This window comes from Salmo trutta, chromosome 21 (genome assembly GCF_901001165.1).
Source record: "Salmo trutta chromosome 21, fSalTru1.1, whole genome shotgun sequence".
In the NCBI taxonomy this organism is placed as follows: domain Eukaryota; kingdom Metazoa; phylum Chordata; class Actinopteri; order Salmoniformes; family Salmonidae; genus Salmo; species Salmo trutta.
In genome coordinates this window covers 19901008-19921375 of record NC_042977.1, presented here as the reverse complement: position 1 = coordinate 19921375, position 20368 = coordinate 19901008, and the positions used below count along the sequence as shown (strand labels likewise).

The 20368-nt window shown below is 45.0% G+C and overlaps 2 protein-coding genes across 2 annotated transcripts; both read left to right on the top strand.

Moving 5' to 3' along the window:
* The first annotated feature begins 1531 nt into the window (after nucleotides 1-1531).
* On the top strand, nucleotides 1532-4690 carry LOC115156880 (ladderlectin-like). The gene is made up of 6 exons (XM_029704681.1): nucleotides 1532-1801; nucleotides 2149-2236; nucleotides 2537-2652; nucleotides 2969-3160; nucleotides 4248-4362; nucleotides 4452-4690. Exons 1-6 carry the CDS (start codon nucleotides 1787-1789, stop codon nucleotides 4541-4543), a joined length of 618 nt encoding a protein of 205 aa, XP_029560541.1. The 5' UTR covers nucleotides 1532-1786; the 3' UTR covers nucleotides 4544-4690.
* An 11119-nt stretch (nucleotides 4691-15809) lies between these two features.
* Nucleotides 15810-19144, top strand: LOC115156883 (ladderlectin-like). Its single transcript, XM_029704684.1, has 6 exons — nucleotides 15810-15894; nucleotides 16265-16352; nucleotides 16653-16768; nucleotides 17085-17276; nucleotides 18693-18807; nucleotides 18906-19144. The coding sequence occupies exons 1-6, from the start codon at nucleotides 15880-15882 to the stop codon at nucleotides 18995-18997; spliced, it is 618 nt and encodes a 205-aa protein (XP_029560544.1). The 5' UTR covers nucleotides 15810-15879; the 3' UTR covers nucleotides 18998-19144.
* The last annotated feature ends 1224 nt before the right edge of the window (nucleotides 19145-20368 follow it).

Genomic DNA, 20368 nt, shown 5'->3' with positions numbered 1-20368 from the left:
CAAGCCAGTCTCAAAAAGCCTCAACTTTTTCCAAAAGCAAATTCCGTCATCTCCTACATGCCAAACGGCCAACAGGCTTACATGGGCTTTTAGCAGTTATTGTTGGGGTTCTTATAATGGGGTAGACTCTGGTAGAGAGAGAGATGCACTAGCAATGCTACTGGTCGAAAGAAATACAGGAGCAGGGTAGGAACGAGCTTAACAGAAATTGCTATTTATGCAGGTGGTATCCAGGTATTTAGAAGCATCAAAATATCAGCTGCATTTCAACTGTATTTTGACTGCATTTTTGCTGTGAACGTAACAGTGACAGCCTTGGCAGAACAGAGAAATAGAAATGACAGTCCATCATTACTTTAAGACATGAAGGTCAGTCAATGCGGAACATTTCAAGAACTTTGATAGTTTCTTCAAGTGCAGTCGCAAAAACCATCAAGCGCTATGATGAAACTGGCTCTTATGAGGACCGCCACAGGAAAGGAAGACCCAGAGTTACCTTTGCTGCAGAGGATAAGTTCATTAGAGTTACCAGCCTCAGAAATTGCAGCCCGAATAAATGCTTCACAGAGTTCAAGTAACAGACACATCTCAACATCAACTGTTCAGAGGAGACTGCGTGAATCAGGCCTTTATGTCGAATTGCTGCAAAGAAACCACTCCTAAAGGACACCGATAAGAACAAGAGACTTGCTTGGGCCAAGGAACACGAGCAATGAACATTAGACCGGTGGAAATCTGTCCTTTGGTCTGATTAGTGTGTCGTTGTGAGACGCAGAGTAGGTGAATGGATGATCTCCGCATGTGTGGTTCCCACCGTGAAGCATGGTGGAGGAGGTGTGACGGTGCTTTGCTGGTGACACTGTCTGTGTTTTCTTTAGAATTCAAGGCACGCTTAACCAGCATGTCTACCACAGCATTCTGCAGCGATACACCATCCCATCTGGTTTGCGCTTAGTGGGACTGTCATTTGTTTTTCAATAGTAAAATGACCCAACATGCTGTGCACGGGCTATTTGGCAATAAGGTATAGTGATGTAGTGCTGCATCAGACCTCCCTGACCACCACAATCACCCAACCTCAACCAAATTGAGATGGTTTGGGATGAGTTGGACCACAGAGATAAGGAAAAGCAGCCAACAAGTGATCAGCGTATGTGGGATGTCCTTTAAGAAAGCATACCAGGTGAAGCTGGTTGAGAGAATGCCAAGAGTGTGCAAAGCTGTCATCAAGGCAAAAGGTGGCTACTTTGAAGAATCTAAAATATATTTGGTTTTGTTTAACACTTCTTTTGGTTACTACATGATTCCATATGTGTTATTTCACAGTTTTGATGTCTTCACTATTATTCTACAAAGAAAATAGTAAAAATAAAGAAAAACCCTTGAATGAGTAGGTGTGTCCAAACTTTTGACTGGTACTGAATATATATTTATATATATGTTAACTTTTTATAGATTTGTTACATTTTCACAAAAGTAGTGCTATCATAGTGGACCAATAGAGCGCCTGTAGCACAGGCAAAGATATTTTTCCAGCACCCCAATTGAAAATAACGTTCATTAAAAGTACCCTGCACCACCAAACTTCTTCCCGTGGCTATGCCCAAGGGGTGTACGTTTTGGTTTTTACCCTAACACAACACAGCTGATTCAAATGATAAAAGCTTGATGATTAGTTGATTATTTGAACGGTTAAAGGATGAGAGAGGGAGGGGTCTGACTGGATGGGTCCTTAAAAAAGGAGAGCAGGAAGCGGTAGAACTCAACTCACAAACAGAGCGCTGACATGACCAGACTGCAGGTGAGAGTTCAACATAGTACTGTATCAGATTTCATCCCAAATGGTGTCTTACTAGGTGTGCCATGCATCGGGGTTAGTTAGCTAGGGTGCTGTTTTGGGGAGAACCCAAGAGCATAGACTTCTCCTTAACTTAAGTAGATGGTGACTATCAGATGCTTTCAATTCCCTATGTAGTGCCATTTGGAGTCAAACATTCCTGTGTGCCAGGCTAATCTACTGTATGTGGTGGAAGAGATGATAGCTGGTATTCCTCAGCCCTTCATTAGTTGAATGTGATAAGTGGACTTACTGGGGTGCTCGAGCAGAGGTTGGGGAAACACTGATGGCTTCTCTCGTGTGTGTGTCAGGAGACTATCACCATGGCGATGTTGACCCTTCTACTGCTTCTCAGCGCTGCCTTTACACTGGGCGACATAATGACTGCGAACATAGCAAGTAAGAGTCAGCTTCACACTTTACATCACGAGTGTCGAACTCATTCCACAGAGTGCCTAGTATATGCAGGTGGTTTACCTTTCAATGAAGACAACCAGGTGAGGGGAGTTCTAAAACCTGTAGATACTCGGTGCTCTGTGGAATGAGTGTGCTTTACATCATTCATTGTGTATATTTTGTTGTGGTATGACTGCTCTACAAATGTTATTTATGATGCAAGGGGATTTGTATGTCAGTCAGTCTCGACTATCCTTTAAAGTCGGCTGCAATTTCGTAACACTCCCTGTCTTCTCCTTTCAGATGATTTGGTGAAATTTGCAGCAGACCAAAGAAACCCATGCCCCAGAGGCTGGTTCCAATTTAATTCACGCTGCTTCATGTTTGTCAAAACTGCAATGACATGGCCCAAAGCAGAGGTATAATGCTTACCCTCTACAATTGAAATGAACTGGCTTTTTTAGTTAAAGGGTCTTTGGCCTTATTTTAACAGGCGCCTCATGTAAAATATGCTGTAATTAATAATGTCTATAGGCTTTGCAATATTTGTGTGGAGTTGGGCCCTGTTGTCTATTAGAACCCACAGGGCATGGGTTAACTAATCTCTAAGAGCCTGTTAATAGAACATTAGTTCCGATGGCAATATTTGAGTCCAGAAGACAAATTCTCAGACTGGACAACTGACTAATACTTCCATTATGACATGTCTTTGTCTCTGTGTACTGCTTGCTCTAGCGCCACTGTCAGTTACTTGGAGAAAAACTGAAACCTGTGCGCAACACTGTAAAGTACCTTGGCGCAAACCTGGCATCTGTGCACAGCTATGAAGAGTTCCGATTTCTACAGGCGGTGGTGTTGATCAATACTGGCAGTTTCCCTCTTACCTGGATTGGCGGATATGATGCTGTTCAGGCAAAGGTGGAGAAGGTACCCAGTTGTCATAGTTGAGTAAAAGTGAAGATGCCTTAATAGGAGTGACTCCAGGGAAAGGTATACTATACCTGAACAGTTCAGCTTGAGGTCTTAGTATACTCATCAATATGTCATGTCCTAGGAATCCTGTTTTAAGACTAATGAAAGAATCAGCTCAGAGTAGGTGTTAAGACACTGCTCAGACAACTCTGTGCCAAGAGTAATCAACTCGCCAGTTTCTCAGCTGGTAATGACCACAGTTTGAGGTACAGCAGAGGAAAGATGGTGACAACGCTCATTGACATTTAGCAAGTAACGGGGGACACACACAAAATGAAATTCGACATCTTATTGACGGCCATACAAAAACGCTACCCGCTTGAGAAGGCAGATTTTGGCCGTAGTTATCCTTCTCGCTCTTCTCGACTCTTCCTCTTTGCTATGGCGCAGAAACAACTTACTAGGTGGCTTGTTCCATTTGAGACCTTGGGATTAAGGTTGTATCTGACATTTGTTAAGTTGATAGGTCGGTGTAGTTTTTAAGAAAGTGTCTATATAAAAAAAGAACCTGGTTTGGAAGATCTTACAGATGTACAAAAAGAATGCCCATTGCAGTATCCACTGACACAGTGGGCTGGAGTGAGTACTATAGCATGGTATCAAAAGGCAACCTATTCCATATCGGTCTGGCCATGTTTTAAATCTGGAAGCCTTAATGGTGACCCGTCAGTTTGCGACATATAACAAATAAGTTACTGCTATTTTGTTTCTAACCATGCTGCGCGACGCTGCTCAGCGACCAAAAATGATAATGGTGGCCAGTGGCGCTGTTTCCCCCCTAATGCAGATTCAGTCTTTAAACGGTTGTAGGCTGGGTTTTTTTTACCGGTCAAGTCTATGGCTATGGAAATGCATTGGGATTTTTAGAAATGTGGTTGTGGTATCAACACTTGTGGGTTTTTTCACCCCACAGTTCCAGTGTCAGTCTGCATGTTTTTGGTAGTGGTGGCTTTTACAGTTTTGGTGGAGTAAAGACCATGAGTATGTTGGAATTTAGAAGTTGTTCAGCAAGCACATCTGAGATCTCACTACTTCCCCACAGGACAGGCTATGGTTCTGGAGTGACGGCTCCAAATTTGATCACGAGAGCTGGGCTGAAGGGGAGCCGAATAACCACTATGGTGCCAGAGAGCCATGTATTCAGATGAACTTTGGAGGTACAGTAAGCCCATTATCATTCAACTTTTTCAGAGTACGTTTAACAAATAAATGTGACTTACTTTTCTATTTCGTGTTTCCTCTTAAGCTGAAAACGGCTGGAACGATGAATCATGTGGGAAGAGCTATCCCTCCGTGTGCTCCATAAGAACCTGTTTAATCCTTCAAACTATCAATTGAAACCAAAAATGCTGCTCCGGTGTCAGCATCCTAACTGCAAATGTTTCATGTTATAGTGAATTACTTTGAAGGTATTTGTTGCTGTAAAATATGTTTGACTTGTTGTGGAATTATTGTAGCTTGTTGTCAATAAAACGGGTGTACGTATTTAGTCTCATGAGTCGTTATTAAACATTGATTGACTTTGTTTCTTGAAGATGCGGTCTGGGTGTCCAGTGGGCATTTCAATTCTTTGATATTGTTTCTTGAAGAATAGAATTCTCTTAGGACCTATAAAGTAGTCTCACTGTCAACTGTTAATTTTCAGTAAACATGTTTAAATATACACTGCTCAAAAAATAAAGGGAACACTAAAATAACACATCCTAGATCTGAATTAAATACTTTTTTTCTTTACATAGTTGAGTGTGCTGACAACAAAATCACACAAAAATAATCAATGGAAATCCACTTTATCAACCCATGGCGGTCTGGATTTGGAGTCACACTTACAACTAGTGGAAAACCACACTACAGGCTGATCCAACTTTGTCCTTAAAACAAGTCAAAATGAGGCTCAGTGTGTGTGTGTGTGTGGCCTCCACGTGCCTGTATGACCTCGCCACAACACCTGGGCATACTCCTGATGAGGTGGCGGATGGTTTCCTGAGGGATCTCCTCCCAGACCTGCACTAAAGCATCCGCCAACTCCTGGACAGTCTGTGGTGCATTGTGGCGTTGGTGGATGGAGCGAGACGTGCTCAATTGGATTCAGGTCTGGGGATCGGGCGGGCCAGTCGATAGCATCAATGCCTTCCTCTTGCAGGAACTGCTGACACACTTCAGCCACATGAGGTCTTCCATTAGGAGGAACACACGGCCAACCGCACCAGCATATGGTCTCACAAGGGGTCTGAGGATCTCATCTCGGTACCTAATGGCAGTCAGGTGAGCACATGGAGGGCTGTGCGGCCCCACAAAGAAATTCCACCCCACACCATGACTGACCCACCGCCAAACCGGTCATGCTGGAGGATGTTGCAGGCAGCAGAACGCTCTCCACGGGGTCTCCAGACGCTGTCACATGTGCTCAGTGTGAACCTGCTTTCATCTGTGAAGAGCACAGGGCGCCAGTGGCGAATTTGCCAATCTTGGTGTTCTCAGGCAAATGCCAAATGTCCTGCACGGTGTTGGGCTGTAAGCACAACCCCCACCTGTGGACGTCGGACCCTCATACCACCCTCACGGAGTCTGTTTCTGACCGTTTGAGCAGACACATGCACATTTGCGGCCTGCTGGAGGTCATTTTGCAGGTCTCTGGCAGTGCTCCTCCTGCGCCTCCTTGAACAAAGGCGGAGGTAGCGGTCCTGCTGCTGGGTTGTTGCCCTCTTACAGCCTCCTCCACGTCTCCTGATGTACTGGCCTGTCTCCTGGTAGTGCCTCCATGCTCTGGACACTACTCTGACAGATACAGCAAACCTTCTTGCCACAGCTCGCATTGATGTGCCATACTGGATGAGCTGCACTACCTGAGCCACTTGTGTGGGTTGTAGACTCCGTCTCATGCTACCACTAGAGTGAAAGCACCGCCAGCATTCAAAAGTGACGAAAACATCAGCCAGGAAGCATAGGAACTGAGAAGTGGTCTGTGGTCCCCACCTGCAGAACCACTCCTTTATTGGGGGTGTCTTGCTAATTGCCTATAATTTCCACCTGTTGTCTATTCCATTTGCACAACAGCATGTGAAATTTATTGTCAATCAGTGTTGCTTCCTAAGTGGACAGTTTGATTTCACAGAAGTGTGATTGACTTGGAGTTACATTGTGTTTAAGTGTTCCCTTTATTTTTTGAGCAGTGTATATGACCATAACAGACAGTACCTGGTGTGGCCACCAGCTGCATTAAGTACTGCAGTGCATCTCCTCATGGACTGCACCAGAGTTGCCAGTTCTTGCTGTGAGATGTTACCCCACTCTTCCACGAAGTCACCTGCAAGTTTCTGGACAATTCTGGGGCTATGGGAATGGCCCTAGCCCTCACCTGCCGATCCAACAGGTCCCAGACGTGCTCAATGGGATTGAGATCCGGGCTCTTCGCTGAACACTGGCATTCCTGTCTTGCAGGAAATCACCCACAGAACTACCAGTATGGCTGGTGGGGTTGTCATGTCAGGATGAGCCTGCAGGAAGGGTACCACATGAGGGCGGAGGATGTCTTCCCTGTACTGCACAGCGTTGATTGCCTGCTATGACGACAACCTCAGTCCGACGATGCTGTGACACACTGCCCCAGACCATGACGGACCTTGGAGTAACGCTCATTCCTTAGACGATAAATGCGATTCTGACCATCACCCCTGGTGAGACAAATCTGCGACTAGTCAGTGAAGAGCTTTTTATTTTCAGTCCTGTCTGGTCCAGCGAGGGTGGGTTTGTGCCCGTAGGTGATGTCTGGTGAGGACCTGCCTTACAACAGGCCTACAAGACCTCAGTCCAGCCTTTTGCGGCCCGTCGGAGGGTTTGTGCCTTCCTAGTGTAGCTCGGGCAGTTGCCATCCTGTGCAGGTGTTACATGTGTCTGCCACTGCGAGGTCGGTCCTGTCTCACTGCACGGACAATGCAATTTATTGCCCTGGCCACATCTGCAGTTCTCATGCCTCCTTGCAGCATGCTTAAGGCAGTATTAGACTTAAAATGAATCATCCAGCGATCATACACTGTTTACCAGGGGGTAGGGCTACCGACGCTAAGGCTAATCTGAAGATGGTGCTGGCTAAAACTGGCGAGTATAGAGATTGTTATCCACGTCGGCACCAACAATGTTAGGATGAAACAGTCAGATCACCAACCGCAACATAGCTTCAGTGTGTAAATCAGCTAGAAAGATGTGTCGGCATCGCGTAATTGTCTCTGGCCCCCTCCCGGTTAGGGGGAGTGATGAGCTCTACAGCAGAGTCTTAACTCAATCGCTGGTTAAACTGTTTTCTGCCCCTCCCAAAAGAGAATTTGTAGATAATTGGCCCTCTTTCTGGGACTCACCCACAAACAGGACCAAGCCTGGCCTGCTGAGTGACGGACTCCATCCTAGCTGGAGGGGTGCTCTCATCTTATCTACGAACATAGACAGGGCTCTAACTCCTCTAGCTCCACAATGAAATAGGGTGCAGGCTAGGCAGCAGGCTGTTAGCCAGCCTGCCAGCTTAGTGGAGTCTGCCACTAGCACAGTCAGTGTAGTCAGCTCAGCTATCCCCATTGAGACCGTGTCTGTGCCTCGACCTAGGTTGGGCAAAACTAAACATGGCGGTGTTCATCTTCGCAATCTCACTAGAATAAAGACCTCCATTCCTGCCATTATTGGAAGAGATCGTGATACCTCACATCTCAAAATAGGGCTACTTAATGTTAGATCCCTCACTTCAAAGGCAGTTATAGTCAATGAACTAATCACTGATCATAATCTTGATGTGATTGGCCTGACTGAAACATGGCTTAAGCCTGATGAATTTACTGTGTTAAATTGTGCCTCACCTCCTGGTTACACTAGTGACCATATTCCCCGTGCATCCCGCAAAGGCGGAGGTGTTGCTAACATTTACAATAGCAAATTTCAATTTACCAAAAAAAATGACGTTTTTGTCTTTTGAGCTTCTAGTTATGAAATCTATGCAGCCTACTCAGTCACTTTTTATAGCTACTGTTTACAGGCCTCCTCGGCCATATACAGCGTTCCTCACTGAGTTCCCTGAATTCCTATCGGACATTGTAGTCACAGCAGATAATATTCTAATTTTTGGTGACTTTAATTAATATTCACATGGAAAAGTCCACAGACCCACTCCTAAAGGCTTTCGGAGCCATCGACTCAGTGGGTTTTGTCCAACATGTCTCTGGACCTGCTCACTGCCACAGTCATACTCTGGACTTAGTTTTGTCCCGTGGAATAAGTGTTGTGGATCTTAATGTTTTTCCTCATAATCCTGGACTATCGGACCACCATTTTATTACGTTTGCAATTGCAACAAATAATCTGCTCAGACCCCAAACAGGGAGCATCAAAAGTCGTGCTATAAATTCTCAGACAACCCGAAGATTCCTTGATGCCCTTCCAGACTTTCTCTGCCTACCCAAGGACATCAGAGGACAAATATCAGTTAAACACCTAACTGAGGAACTCAATTTACCTTTGCGCAATACCCTAGATGGAGTTGCACCCCTAAAAACTAAAAACATTTGTCATAAGAAACTAGCTCCCTGGTATACAGAAAATACACGAGCTCTGAAGCAAGCTTCCAGAAAATTGGAACGGAAATGGCGCCACACCAAACTGGAAGTCTTCCGACTAGCTTGGAAAGACAGTACCGTGCATTATCGAAGAGCCCTCACTGCTGCTTGATCATCCTATTTTTCCAACTTAATTGAGGAAAATAAGAACAATCCCCCCAAAAAAATTGATACTGTCGCAAAGCTAACTAAAAAGCAGCATTCCCCAAGAGAGGATGGCTTTCACTTCAGCAGTAATAAATTCATTAACTTCTTTGAGGAAAAGATCATGATCATTAGAAAGCAAATTACGGATTCCTCTTTAAGTCTGCGTATTCCTCCAAAGCTCCGTTGTCCTGAGTCTGCACAGCTCTGCCAGGAGCTAGGATCAAGGGAGACACTAAAGTGTTTTAGTACTATATCTCTTGACACAATGATGAAAATAATCATGGCCTCTAAACCTTCAAGCTGCATACTGGACCCTATTCCAACTAAACTACTGAAAGAGCTGCTTCCTGTGCTTGGCCCTCCTATGTTGAACATAATAAAACGGCTCTCTATCCACCGGATGTGTACCAAACTCACTAAAAGTGGCAGTAATAAAGCCTCTCTTGAAAAAGCCAAACCTTGACCCAGAAAATATAACAACTATCGGCCTATATTGAATCTCCCGTTCCTCTCAATTTTTTTTGAAAAAGCTGTTGGGCAGCAACTCACTGCCTTCCTGAAGACAAACAATGTATACGAAACGCTTCAGTCTGGTTTTAGACCCCATCATAGCACTGAGACTGCACTTGTGAAGGTGGTAAATTACCTTTTAATGATGTCAGACCGAGGCTCTGCACCTGTCCTCGTGCTCCTAGATGTTAGTGCTGCTTTTGATACCATCGATCACCACATTCTTTTGGAGAGATTGGAAACCCAAATTGGTCTACACGGACAAGTTCTGGCCTGGTTTAGATCTTATCTGTCGGAAAGATATGTTTGTCGCTGTGAATGGTCTGTCCTCTGACAAATCAACTGTACATTTCGGTGTTCCTCAAGGTTCCGTTTTAGGACCACTATTGTTTTCACTATATATTTTACCTCTTGGGGATGTCATTCGAAAACATAATGTTAAATTTCACTGCTATGTGGATGACACACAGCTGTACATTTCAATGAAACATGGTGAAGCCCCAAAATTGCCCTCGCTAGTAGCCTGTGTTTCAGACATAAGGAAGTGGATGGCTGCAAACTTTCTACTTTTAAACTCGGGCAAAACAGAGATGCTTGTTCTAGGTCCCAAGAAACAAAGAGATCTTCTGTTAAATCTGACAATTAATCTTGATGGTTGTACAGTCGTCTCAAATAAAACTGAAGGACCTCGGCGTTACTCTGGACCCTGATCTCTCTTTTGAAGAACATATCAAGACTGTTTCAAGGGCAGCTTTTTTCCATCTACCTAACATTGCAAAAATCTGAAACTTTCTGTCCAAAAATGATGCAGAAAAATGAATCCATGCCTTTGTTACTTCTAGGTTGGACTACTGCAAAGCTCTACTTTCCGGCTACCCGGATAAAGCACTAAATAAACTTCAGTTAGTGCTAAATACGGCTGCTAGAATCCTGACTAGAACCAAAAAATGTGATCATATTACTCCAGTGTTAGCCTCCCTACACTGGCTTCCTGTTAAGGCAAGGGCTGATTTCAAGGTTTTACTGCTAACCTACAAAGCATTACATGGGCTTGCTCCTACCTATCTTTCCGATTTGGTCCTGCCGTACATACCTACACGTACGCTACGGTCACAAGACGCAGGCCTCCTAATTGTCCCTAGAATTTCTAAGCAAACAGCTGGAGGCAGGGCTTTCTCCTATAGAGCTCCATTTTTATGGAATAGTCTGCCTACCCATGTGAGAGATGCAGACTCTGTCTCAACCTTTAAGTCTTTACTGAAGACTCATCTCTTCAGTGGGTCCTATGATTGAGTGTAGTCTGGCCCAGGAGTGTGAAGGTGAACGGAAAGGCTCTGGAGCAACGAACCGCCCTTGCTGTCTCTGCCTGGCCGGTTCCCCTCTCTCCACTGGGATTCTCTGCCTCTAACCCTATTACAGGGGCTGAGTCACTGGCTTATTGGTGTTCTTCCATGCCGTCCCTAGGTGGGGTGCGTCACTTGAATGGGTTGAGTCACTGACGTGGTCTTCCTGTCTGGGTTGGTGCCCCTCCTTGGGTTGTGCCGTGGCGGAGATCTTTGTGGGCTATACTCGGCCTTGTCTCAGGATGGTAAGTTGGTGGTTGAAGATATCCCTCTAGTGGTGTGGGCCTGTGCTTTGGCAAAGTGGGTGGGGTTATATCCTTCCTGTTTGGCCCTGTCCGGGGGTATCGTCGGATGGGGCCACAGTGTCTCCTGACCCCTCCTGTCTCAGCCTCCAGTATTTATGCTGCAGTAGTTTGTGTCGGGGGGCTAGGGCCAGTCTGCTATATCTGGAGTATTTCTCCTGTCTTATCCGGTGTCCTGTGTGAATTTAAGTATGCTCTCTCTAATTCTCTCTTTCTCTCTTTCTTTCTCTCTCTCGGAGGACCTGAGCCCAAGGACCATGCCTCAGGACTACCTGACATGATGACTCCTTGCTGTCCCCAGTGTCATGACGTTGGCCTGTGGGTAAGGTTTATGACCCCCCATAAATACTTTTCTCCCTTCCCCTCTCTGACCCTACTGAAGGACTGCTGTCCTGAAGGACTGCTGTCCTGTTAAATATAGAGAGTCTGGGAACATCAAACAAATGGGGAAAGGAACCATATTTTGGTAATAAAACCAGTTGGAAATATGCTTGGGAACGTAATGAGTATGGATGTCAGTTCGGTTGTCATCTGAGACATTATGACTGATGACAGGACGACATAAACTGTACCTGAGAAAGTATACACCCTCTAGTTATCAGAGTCACATGGAATTGTTATGCAATTGAAATGTTTGATGTTGAAATTGTTTGTTAGGAGATTAAATGTAATTTTAGCTTCCAAATGAGAGAATTGGGTTTTCATAAGGAAAGTGGCCTGCATGATCAGTGGCCCACCCCTGTGAAGAGACAGGGGTTATAAACGATGAAACACATCCTTCCCCCTCTCCACTATATAAGCCTTTGACGAAAAGATAACCAGTTGTTCCAGTACGTGAGGTCTGCAGCCTCTACGTTAGAAGGACACACATGTCAAGTACAGAACTAAGCCAACCTCGGCGTGAGCTTTGGTGGCGAATGGTATGAACTTTGAGCTTATTCACTACAGAAGTGATACTTCCTAGCCGTTGAGTTAGCAGCGGCCGCTGTAGACGTGGGCTAGGAAAGGACGGATGACGGATCAAGTCTAACAGACGGACGAAGATACCACCACGTATCCAATTTACCACCAGAGACATTCTTCCGAGGACAGGAAGATCTGTTGGCCAACCCGGCCAGCATCTACGACCAATCTACCGAAGCGCAGCTCAGAGTAAATATTTATTGCATTTTCCTTTTCCAAATGGGCGGTAATTTAGAATGCATAAGATAATGTATTTACGATAGCATAGCTGCTGTTTCTTTGTTCCTAAATCTTCCCACTCTTTCATTCAAGCCCAACCCCCTTTCCTTTGTGTAACCAGCCATCATGTATGACATCATTTGTATTCGGTGTATTTGTAATTCTGTGTGATTAATTTAGGTATTTAGTAAATAAATAATTAAACCCAATTTTGTATTGCTGATTCAACTTGTTAGCCAGGGTTCGTGAAGATAACCAAGAATTTACCACTTTCATTATGAGACTGACAATAAGATAAGGGTTAATATTGACTGCTATCGATGTAAAATATTACTAAGTATTTTAAGAGTTTATTCGGAAGATAACAGCTCTATAAACGTTCTTCCGTGGTGCCCCGACTTTCTAGTTCATTACATTTACATGATTAGCTTAATCAGGTAATATTAATTACAGAGAAAGAATTTTATAGGTTAGCATGTCATGTCACTTAATCCGGCATAGCCAAAGACACGACACCAGTCCACCTGGCCGTGCTGCTGCTCCAGTTTCAATTGTTCTGCCTGCGGCTATGGAACCCTGACCTGTTCACCGGACGTGCTACCTGTCCCAGACCTGCTGTTTTCAACTCTCTAGAGACAGCAGGAGCGGTAGAGATACTCTCAATGATCGGCTATGAAAAGCCAACTGAAATTTACTCTTGAGGTGTTGACTTCTTGCACTCTCGACAACTGTGATTATTATTATTTGACCATGCTGGTCATTTATGAACATTTGAACATCTTGGCCATGTTCTGTTATAATCTCCACCCGGCACAGCCAGACGAGGACTGGCCACCCCTCATAGCCTGGTTCCTCTCTAGGTTTCTTCCTAGGTTTTGGCATTTCTAGGGAGTTTTTCCTAGCCACCGTGCTTCTACACCTGCATTGCTTGCTGTTTGGGGTTTTAGGCTGGGTTTCTGTACAGCACTTTGAGATATCAGCTGATGTAAGAAGGGCTATATAAATAAATTTGATTTGATAAGAGAATGCCAAGAGTGTGCAAAGCTGTCATCAAGGCAAAGGGTGGCTAATTTGAACAATCTCAATTAGAAATAGATGTATTTGTTTAACACTTTTTTTGGTTACTACATGATTCCATATGTGTTATTTCAAGAACAAGAGACTTGCTTGGGCCAAGAAACACGAGCAATGGACATTAGACCGGTAGAAATCTGTCCTTTGGTCTGATTAGTGTGTCTTTGTGAGACGCAGAGTAGGTGAACGGATGATCTCTGCATGTGTGGTTCATACCGTGAAGCATGGAGGAGGAGGTGTGACGGTGCTTTGCTGGTGACACTGTCTGTGTTTTATTTAGAATTCAAGGCACGCTTAACCAGCATGTCTACCACAGCATTCTGCAGTGATACACCATCCCATCTGGTTTGCGCTTAGTGGGACTGTCATTTGTTTTTCAACAGTACGATGACCCAACATACCTCCAGGCTGTGTACGGGCTACAATAAGGTACATTTACATTTAAATTTAAGTCATTTAGCAGATGCTCTTATCCAGAGCGACTTACAAATTGGTGCATTCACCTTATGATATCCAGTGGAACAACCACTTTACAATAGTGCATCTAAATCTTTTAAGGGGGGGGGGTTAGAAGGATTACTTTATCCTATCCTAGGTATTCCTTAAAGAGGTGGGGTTTCAGGTGTCTCCGGAAGGTGGTGATTGACTCCGCTGTCCTGGCGTCGTGAGGGAGCTTGTTCCACCATAGGGGTGCCAGAGCAGCGAACAGTTTTGACTGGGCTGAACGGGAACCGTGCTTCCGCAGAGGTAGGGGGCCAGCAGGCCAGAGGTGGATGAACGCAGTGCCCTTGTTTGGGTGTAGGGCCTGATCAGAGCCTGAAGGTACGGAGGTGCCGTTCCCCTCACAGCTCCTTAGGCAAGCACCATGGTCTTGTAGCAGATGCGAGCTTCAACTGGAAGCCAGTGGAGAGAGCGGAGGAGCGGGGTGACGTGAGAGAACTTGGGAAGATTGAACACCAGACAGGCTGCGGCATTCTGGATGAGTTGTAGGGGTTTAATGGCGCAGGCAGGGAGCCCAGCCAACAGCGAGTTGCAGTAATCCAGACGGGAGATGACAAGTGCCTGGATTAGGACCTGCGCCGCTTCCTGTGTGAGGCAGGGTCGTACTCTGCGAATGTTGTAGAGCATGAACCTACAGGATCGGGTCACCGCCTTGATGTTAGTGGAGAACGACAAGGTGTTGTCCAGGGTCACCCCAAGGTTCTTAGCACTCTGGGAGGAGGACACAATGGAGTTGTCAACCGTGATGGCGAGATCATGGAAAGGGCAGTCCTTCCCCGGGAGGAAGAGCAGCTCCGTCTTGCTGAGGTTCAGCTTGAGGTGGTGATCCGTCATCCACACTGATATGTCTGCCAGACATGCAGAGATGCGATTCGCCACCTGGTTATCAGAAGGGGGAAAGGAGAATATTAATTGTGTGTCGTCTGCATAGCAATGATAGGAGAGAACATGTGAGGATATGACAGAGCCAAGTGACTTGGTGTATAGCAAGAATAGGAGAGGGCCTAGAACAGAGCCCTGGGGGACACCAGTGGTGAGAGCACGTGGTGCGGAGACAGATTCTCGCCACGCCACCTGGTAGGAGCGACCTGTCAGGTAGGACGCAATCCAAGCGTGGGCCGCGCCGGAGATGCCCAACTCGGAGAGGGTGGAGAGGAGGATCTGATGGTTCACAGTATCAAAGGCAGCAGATAGGTCTAGAAGGATGAAAGCAGAGGAGAGAGAGTTAGCTTTAGCAGTGCGGAGAGCCTCCGTGACACAGAGGTAGAGTGATGTAGTGCTGCATCAGACCGCCCTGACCTCCACAATCACCCAACTTCAACCCAATTGAGATGGTTTGGGATGAGTTGGACCACAGAGTTAAGGAAAAGCAGCCAACAAGTGATCAGCATATGTGGGATGTCCTTTAAGAAGGTTGGAAAAGCATACCAGGTGAAGCTGGTTGAGAGAATGCCAAGAGTGTGCGAAGGTGGCTACTTTGAAGAATCTAAAATATATTTGGTTTTGTTTAACACTTCTTTTGGTTACTACATGATTCCATATGTGTTATTTAACAGTTTTAATGTCTTCACTATTATTCTACAAAGAAAATAATAAAAATAAAGAAAAACCCTTGAATGAGTAGGTGTGTCCAAACTTTTGACTGGTACTCAATATATATTTATATATATATGTTAACTTTTTATAGATTTGTTACATTTTCACAAAAGTAGTGCTATCATAGTGGACCAATAGAGCGCCTGTAGCACAGGCAAAGATATTTTTCCAGCACCCCAATTGAAAATAACGTTCATTAAAAGTACCCTGCACCACCAAACCTCTTCCCGTGGCTATGCCCAAGGGGTGTACGTTTTGGTTTTTGCCCTAACACAACACAGCTGATTCAAATGATAAAAGCTTGATGATTAGTTGATTATTTGAACGGTTAAAGGATGAGAGAGGGAGGGGTCTGACTGGATGGGTCCTTAAAAAAGGAGAGCAGGAAGTGGTAGAACTCCACTCACAAACAGAGCGCTGACATGACCAGACTGCAGGTGAGAGTTCAACATAGCACTGTATCGGATTTCATCCCAAATGGTGTCTTACTAGTTATGCCATGCATCGGGGTTAGTTAGCTAGGGTGTTGTTTTGGGGAGAACCCAAGAGCATAGACTTCTCCTTAACTTAGGTAGATGGTGACTATCAGATGCTTTCAATTCCCTATGTAGTGCCATTTGGAATCAAACATTCCTGTGTGCCAGGCTAATCTACTGTATGTGGTGGAAGAGATGATAGCTGGTATTCCTCAGCCCTTCATTAGTTGAATGTGATAAGTGGACTTACTGGGGTGCTCGAGCAGAGGTTGGGGGAAACACTGATGGCTTCTCTCGTGTGTGTGTGTGTGTGTGTGTGTGTGTGTGTCAGGAGACTATCACCATGGCGATGTTGACCCTTCTACTGCTTCTCAGCGCTGCCTTTACACTGGGCGACATAATGACTGCGAACATAGCAAGTAAGAGTCAGCTTCACACTTTACATCACGAGTGTCGAACTCATTCCACAGAGTGCCTAGTATATGCAGGTGGTTTACCTTTCAATGAAGACAACCAGGTGAGGGGAGTTCTAAAACCTGTAGATACTCGGTGCTCTGTGGAATGAGTGTGCTTTACATCATTCATTGTGTATATTTTGTTGTGGTATGACTGCTCTACAAATGTTATTTATGATGCAAGGGGATTTGTATGTCAGTCAGTCTCGACTATCCTTTAAAGTCGGCTGCAATTTCGTAACACTCCCTGTCTTCTCCTTTCAGATGATTTGGTGAAATTTGCAGCAGACCAAAGAAACCCATGCCCCAGAGGCTGGTTCCAATTTAATTCGCGCTGCTTCATGTTTGTCAAAACTGCAATGACATGGCCCAAAGCAGAGGTATAATGCTTACCCTCTACAATTGAAATGAACTGGCTTTTTTAGTTAAAGGGTCTTTGGCCTTATTTTAACAGGCGCCTCATGTAAAATATGCTGTAATTAATAATGTCTATAGGCTTTGCAATATTTGTGTGGAGTTGGGCCCTGTTGTCTATTAGAACCCACAGGGCATGGGTTAACTAATCTCTAAGAGCCTGTTAATAGAACATTAGTTCCGATGGCAATATTTGAGTCCAGAAGACAAATTCTCAGACTGGACAACTGACTAATACTTCCATTATGACATGTCTTTGTCTCTGTGTACTGCTTGCTCTAGCGCCACTGTCAGTTACTTGGAGAAAAACTGAAACCTGTGCGCAACACTGTAAAGTACCTTGGCGCAAACCTGGCATCTGTGCACAGCTATGAAGAGTTCCGATTTCTACAGGCGGTGGTGTTGATCAATACTGGCAGTTTCCCTCTTACCTGGATTGGTGGATATGATGCTGTTCAGGCAAAGGTGGAAAAGGTACCCAGTTGTCATAATAAAGGTACCCAGTTGTCATAATCAGCTCAGAGTAGGTGTTAAGACACTGCTCAGACAACTCTGTGCCAAGAGTAATCAACTCGCCAGTTTCTCAGCTGGTAATGACCACAGTTTGAGGTACAGCAGAGGAAAGATGGTGACAACGCTCATTGACATTTAGCAAGTAACGGGACACACACACAATCGCAACACTTGTTCACACATGTGATTTATTAGCCTAGTGGTTATAAGTATTTAGGCATGTCATGTGACTAAGGCCTCATGTGAAGTCATTGTCAAAAGTGAAAGAAATACTGTGTGATGTAGGTCTAGATTTGAGTTGATCATCTCGAAAGAATACTTGGATATTTCAACTCCAAAGCAATTGCCACAGATGATCCATTATATTGACCGGATACTCCATTGTCCTCTAACCATGTGTAGAGTCTGCAATGGAATGCAGTCGGGCAGATCAGGTGGGACCATTCTAGCCTATGAGAGAGCAGATTCCAGTGTGACAGGCACAACTCCGATATAAATGGTTTTCTCAGTTTCTGGCATGTCATGTGTGCTACTTGTATCAGTACTCGTAACAACCTAAGCATTACAAAACGTATATTTGCTCAAATAAGCCATTATATTTGTCGTCAATGAAATTCGACATCTTATTGACGGCCATACAAAAACGCTACCCGCTTGAGAAGGCAGATTTTGGCTGTAGTTATCCTTCTCGCTCTTCTCGACTCTTCCTCTTTGCTATGGCGCAGAAACAACTTACTAGGTGGCTTGTTCCATTTGAGACCTTGGGATTAAGGTTGTATCTGACATTTGTTAAGTTGATAGGTCGGTGTAGTTTTTAAGAAAGTGTCTATATAAAAAAAGAACCTGGTTTGGAAGATCTTACAGATGTACAAAAAGAATGCCCATTGCAGTATCCACTGACACAGTGGGCTGGAGTGAGTACTATAGCATGGTATCAAAAGGCAACCTATTCCATATCGGTCTGGCCATGTTTTAAATCTGGAAGCCTTAATGGTGACCTGTCAGTTTGCGACATATAACAAATAAGTTACTGCTATTTTGTTTCTAACCATGCTGCGCGACGCTGCTCAGCGACCAAAAATGATAATGGTGGCCAGTGGCGCTGTTTCCCCCCTAATGCAGATTCAGTCTTTAAACGGTTGTAGGCTGGGTTTTTTTTACCGGTCAAGTCTATGGCTATGGAAATGCATTGGGATTTTTAGAAATGTGGTTGTGGTATCAACACTTGTGGGTTTTTTCACCCCACAGTTCCAGTGTCAGTCTGCACGTTTTTGGTAGTGGTGGCTTTTACAGTTTTGGTGGAGTAAAGACCATGAGTATGTTGGAATTTAGAAGTTGTTCAGCAAGCACATCTGAGATCTCACTACTTCCCCACAGGACAGGCTATGGTTCTGGAGTGACGGCTCCAAATTTGATCACGAGAGCTGGGCTGAAGGGGAGCCGAATAACCACTATGGTGCCAGAGAGCCATGTATTCAGATGAACTTTGGAGGTACAGTAAGCCCATTATCATTCATCAAATTCAACTTTTTCAGAGTACGTTTAACAAATAAATGTGGCTTACTTTTCTATTTCGTGTTTCCTCTTAAGCTGAAAACGGCTGGAACGATGAATCATGTGGGAAGAGCTATCCCTCCGTGTGCTCCATAAGAACCTGTTTAATCCTTCAAACTATCAATTGAAACCAAAAATGCTGCTCCGGTGTCAGCATCCTAACTGCAAATGTTTCATGTTATAGTGAATTACTTTGAAGGTATTTGTTGCTGTAAAATATGTTTGACTTGTTGTGGAATTATTGTAGCTTGTTGTCAATAAAACGGGTGTACGTATTTAGTCTCATGAGTCGTTATTAAACATTGATTGACTTTGTTTCTTGAAGATGCGGTCTGGGTGTCCAGTGGGCATTTCAATTCTTTGATATTGTTTCTTGAAGAATAGAATTCTCTTAGGACCCAAAAAGTAGTCTCACTGTCAACTGTGTTAATTTTCAGTAAACATGTTTAAATATTTCTGAACATGACAGACATTAATTCAGTATCTGGTGTGGCCACCAGCTGCATTAAGTACTGCAGTGCTTCTCCTCATGGACTGCACCAGAGTTGCCAGTTCTTGCTGTGAGATGTTACCCCACTCTTTCACGAATGCACCTGCAAGTTCCTTGACAATTCTGGGGGGGGAATGGCCCTAGTCCTCACCCGCCAATCCAACAGGTCCCAGACGTGCTCAATGGGATTGAGATCCGGGCACTTCGCTTAACACTGGCATTCCTGTCTTGCAGGAAATCACCCACAGAACTAGCAGTATGGCTGGTGGGGTTGTCATGTCAGGATGAGCCTGCAGGAAGGGTACCACATGAGGGAGGAGGATGTCTTCCCTGTACTGCACAGCGTTGATTGCCTGCTATGACGACAACCTCAGTCGCCGATGCTGTGACACACCGCCCCAGACCATGACGGACCTTGGAGTAACGCTCATTCCTTAGACGATAAATGCGATTCTGACCATCAACCCTGGTGAGACAAATCCGCGACTAGTCAGTGAAGAGCTTTTTTCAGTCCTGTCTGGTCCAGCGAGGGTGGGTTTGTGCCCATAGGTGATGTCTGGGTAATTTGAGGACCTGCCTTACAACAGGCCTACAAGACCTCAGTCCAGCCTTTTGCGGCCCGTCGGAGGGTTTGTACCTTCCTAGTGTAGCTCGGGCAGTTGCCATCCTGTGCAGGTGTTACATGTGGTCTGCCACTGCGAGGTCGGTCCTGTCTCACTGCACGGACAATGCAATTTATTGCCCTGGCCACATCTGCAGTTCTCATGCCTCCTTGCAGCATGCTTAAGGCAGTATTAGACTTAAAATGAATCATCCAGCGATCATACACTCTTTACCAGGGGGTAGGGCTACCGACGTTAAGGCTAATCTGAAGATGGTGCTGGCTAAAACTGGCGAGTATAGAGATTGTTATCCACGTCGGCACCAACAATGTTAGGATGAAACAGTCAGAGATCACCAACCGCAACATAGCTTCAGTGTGTAAATCAGCTAGAAAGATGTCGGCATC

Bases quoted from the DNA above. Each gene is read 5' to 3' on its own strand.
- LOC115156880 (XM_029704681.1), top strand. The intron at 2,653-2,968 runs GTATAATGCTTA...TGCTTGCTCTAG, and splicing joins TGACATGGCCCAAAGCAGAG to CGCCACTGTCAGTTACTTGG. The intron at 3,161-4,247 runs GTACCCAGTTGT...ACTTCCCCACAG, and splicing joins TTCAGGCAAAGGTGGAGAAG to GACAGGCTATGGTTCTGGAG.
- LOC115156883 (XM_029704684.1), top strand. The intron at 16,769-17,084 runs GTATAATGCTTA...TGCTTGCTCTAG, and splicing joins TGACATGGCCCAAAGCAGAG to CGCCACTGTCAGTTACTTGG. The intron at 17,277-18,692 runs GTACCCAGTTGT...ACTTCCCCACAG, and splicing joins TTCAGGCAAAGGTGGAAAAG to GACAGGCTATGGTTCTGGAG.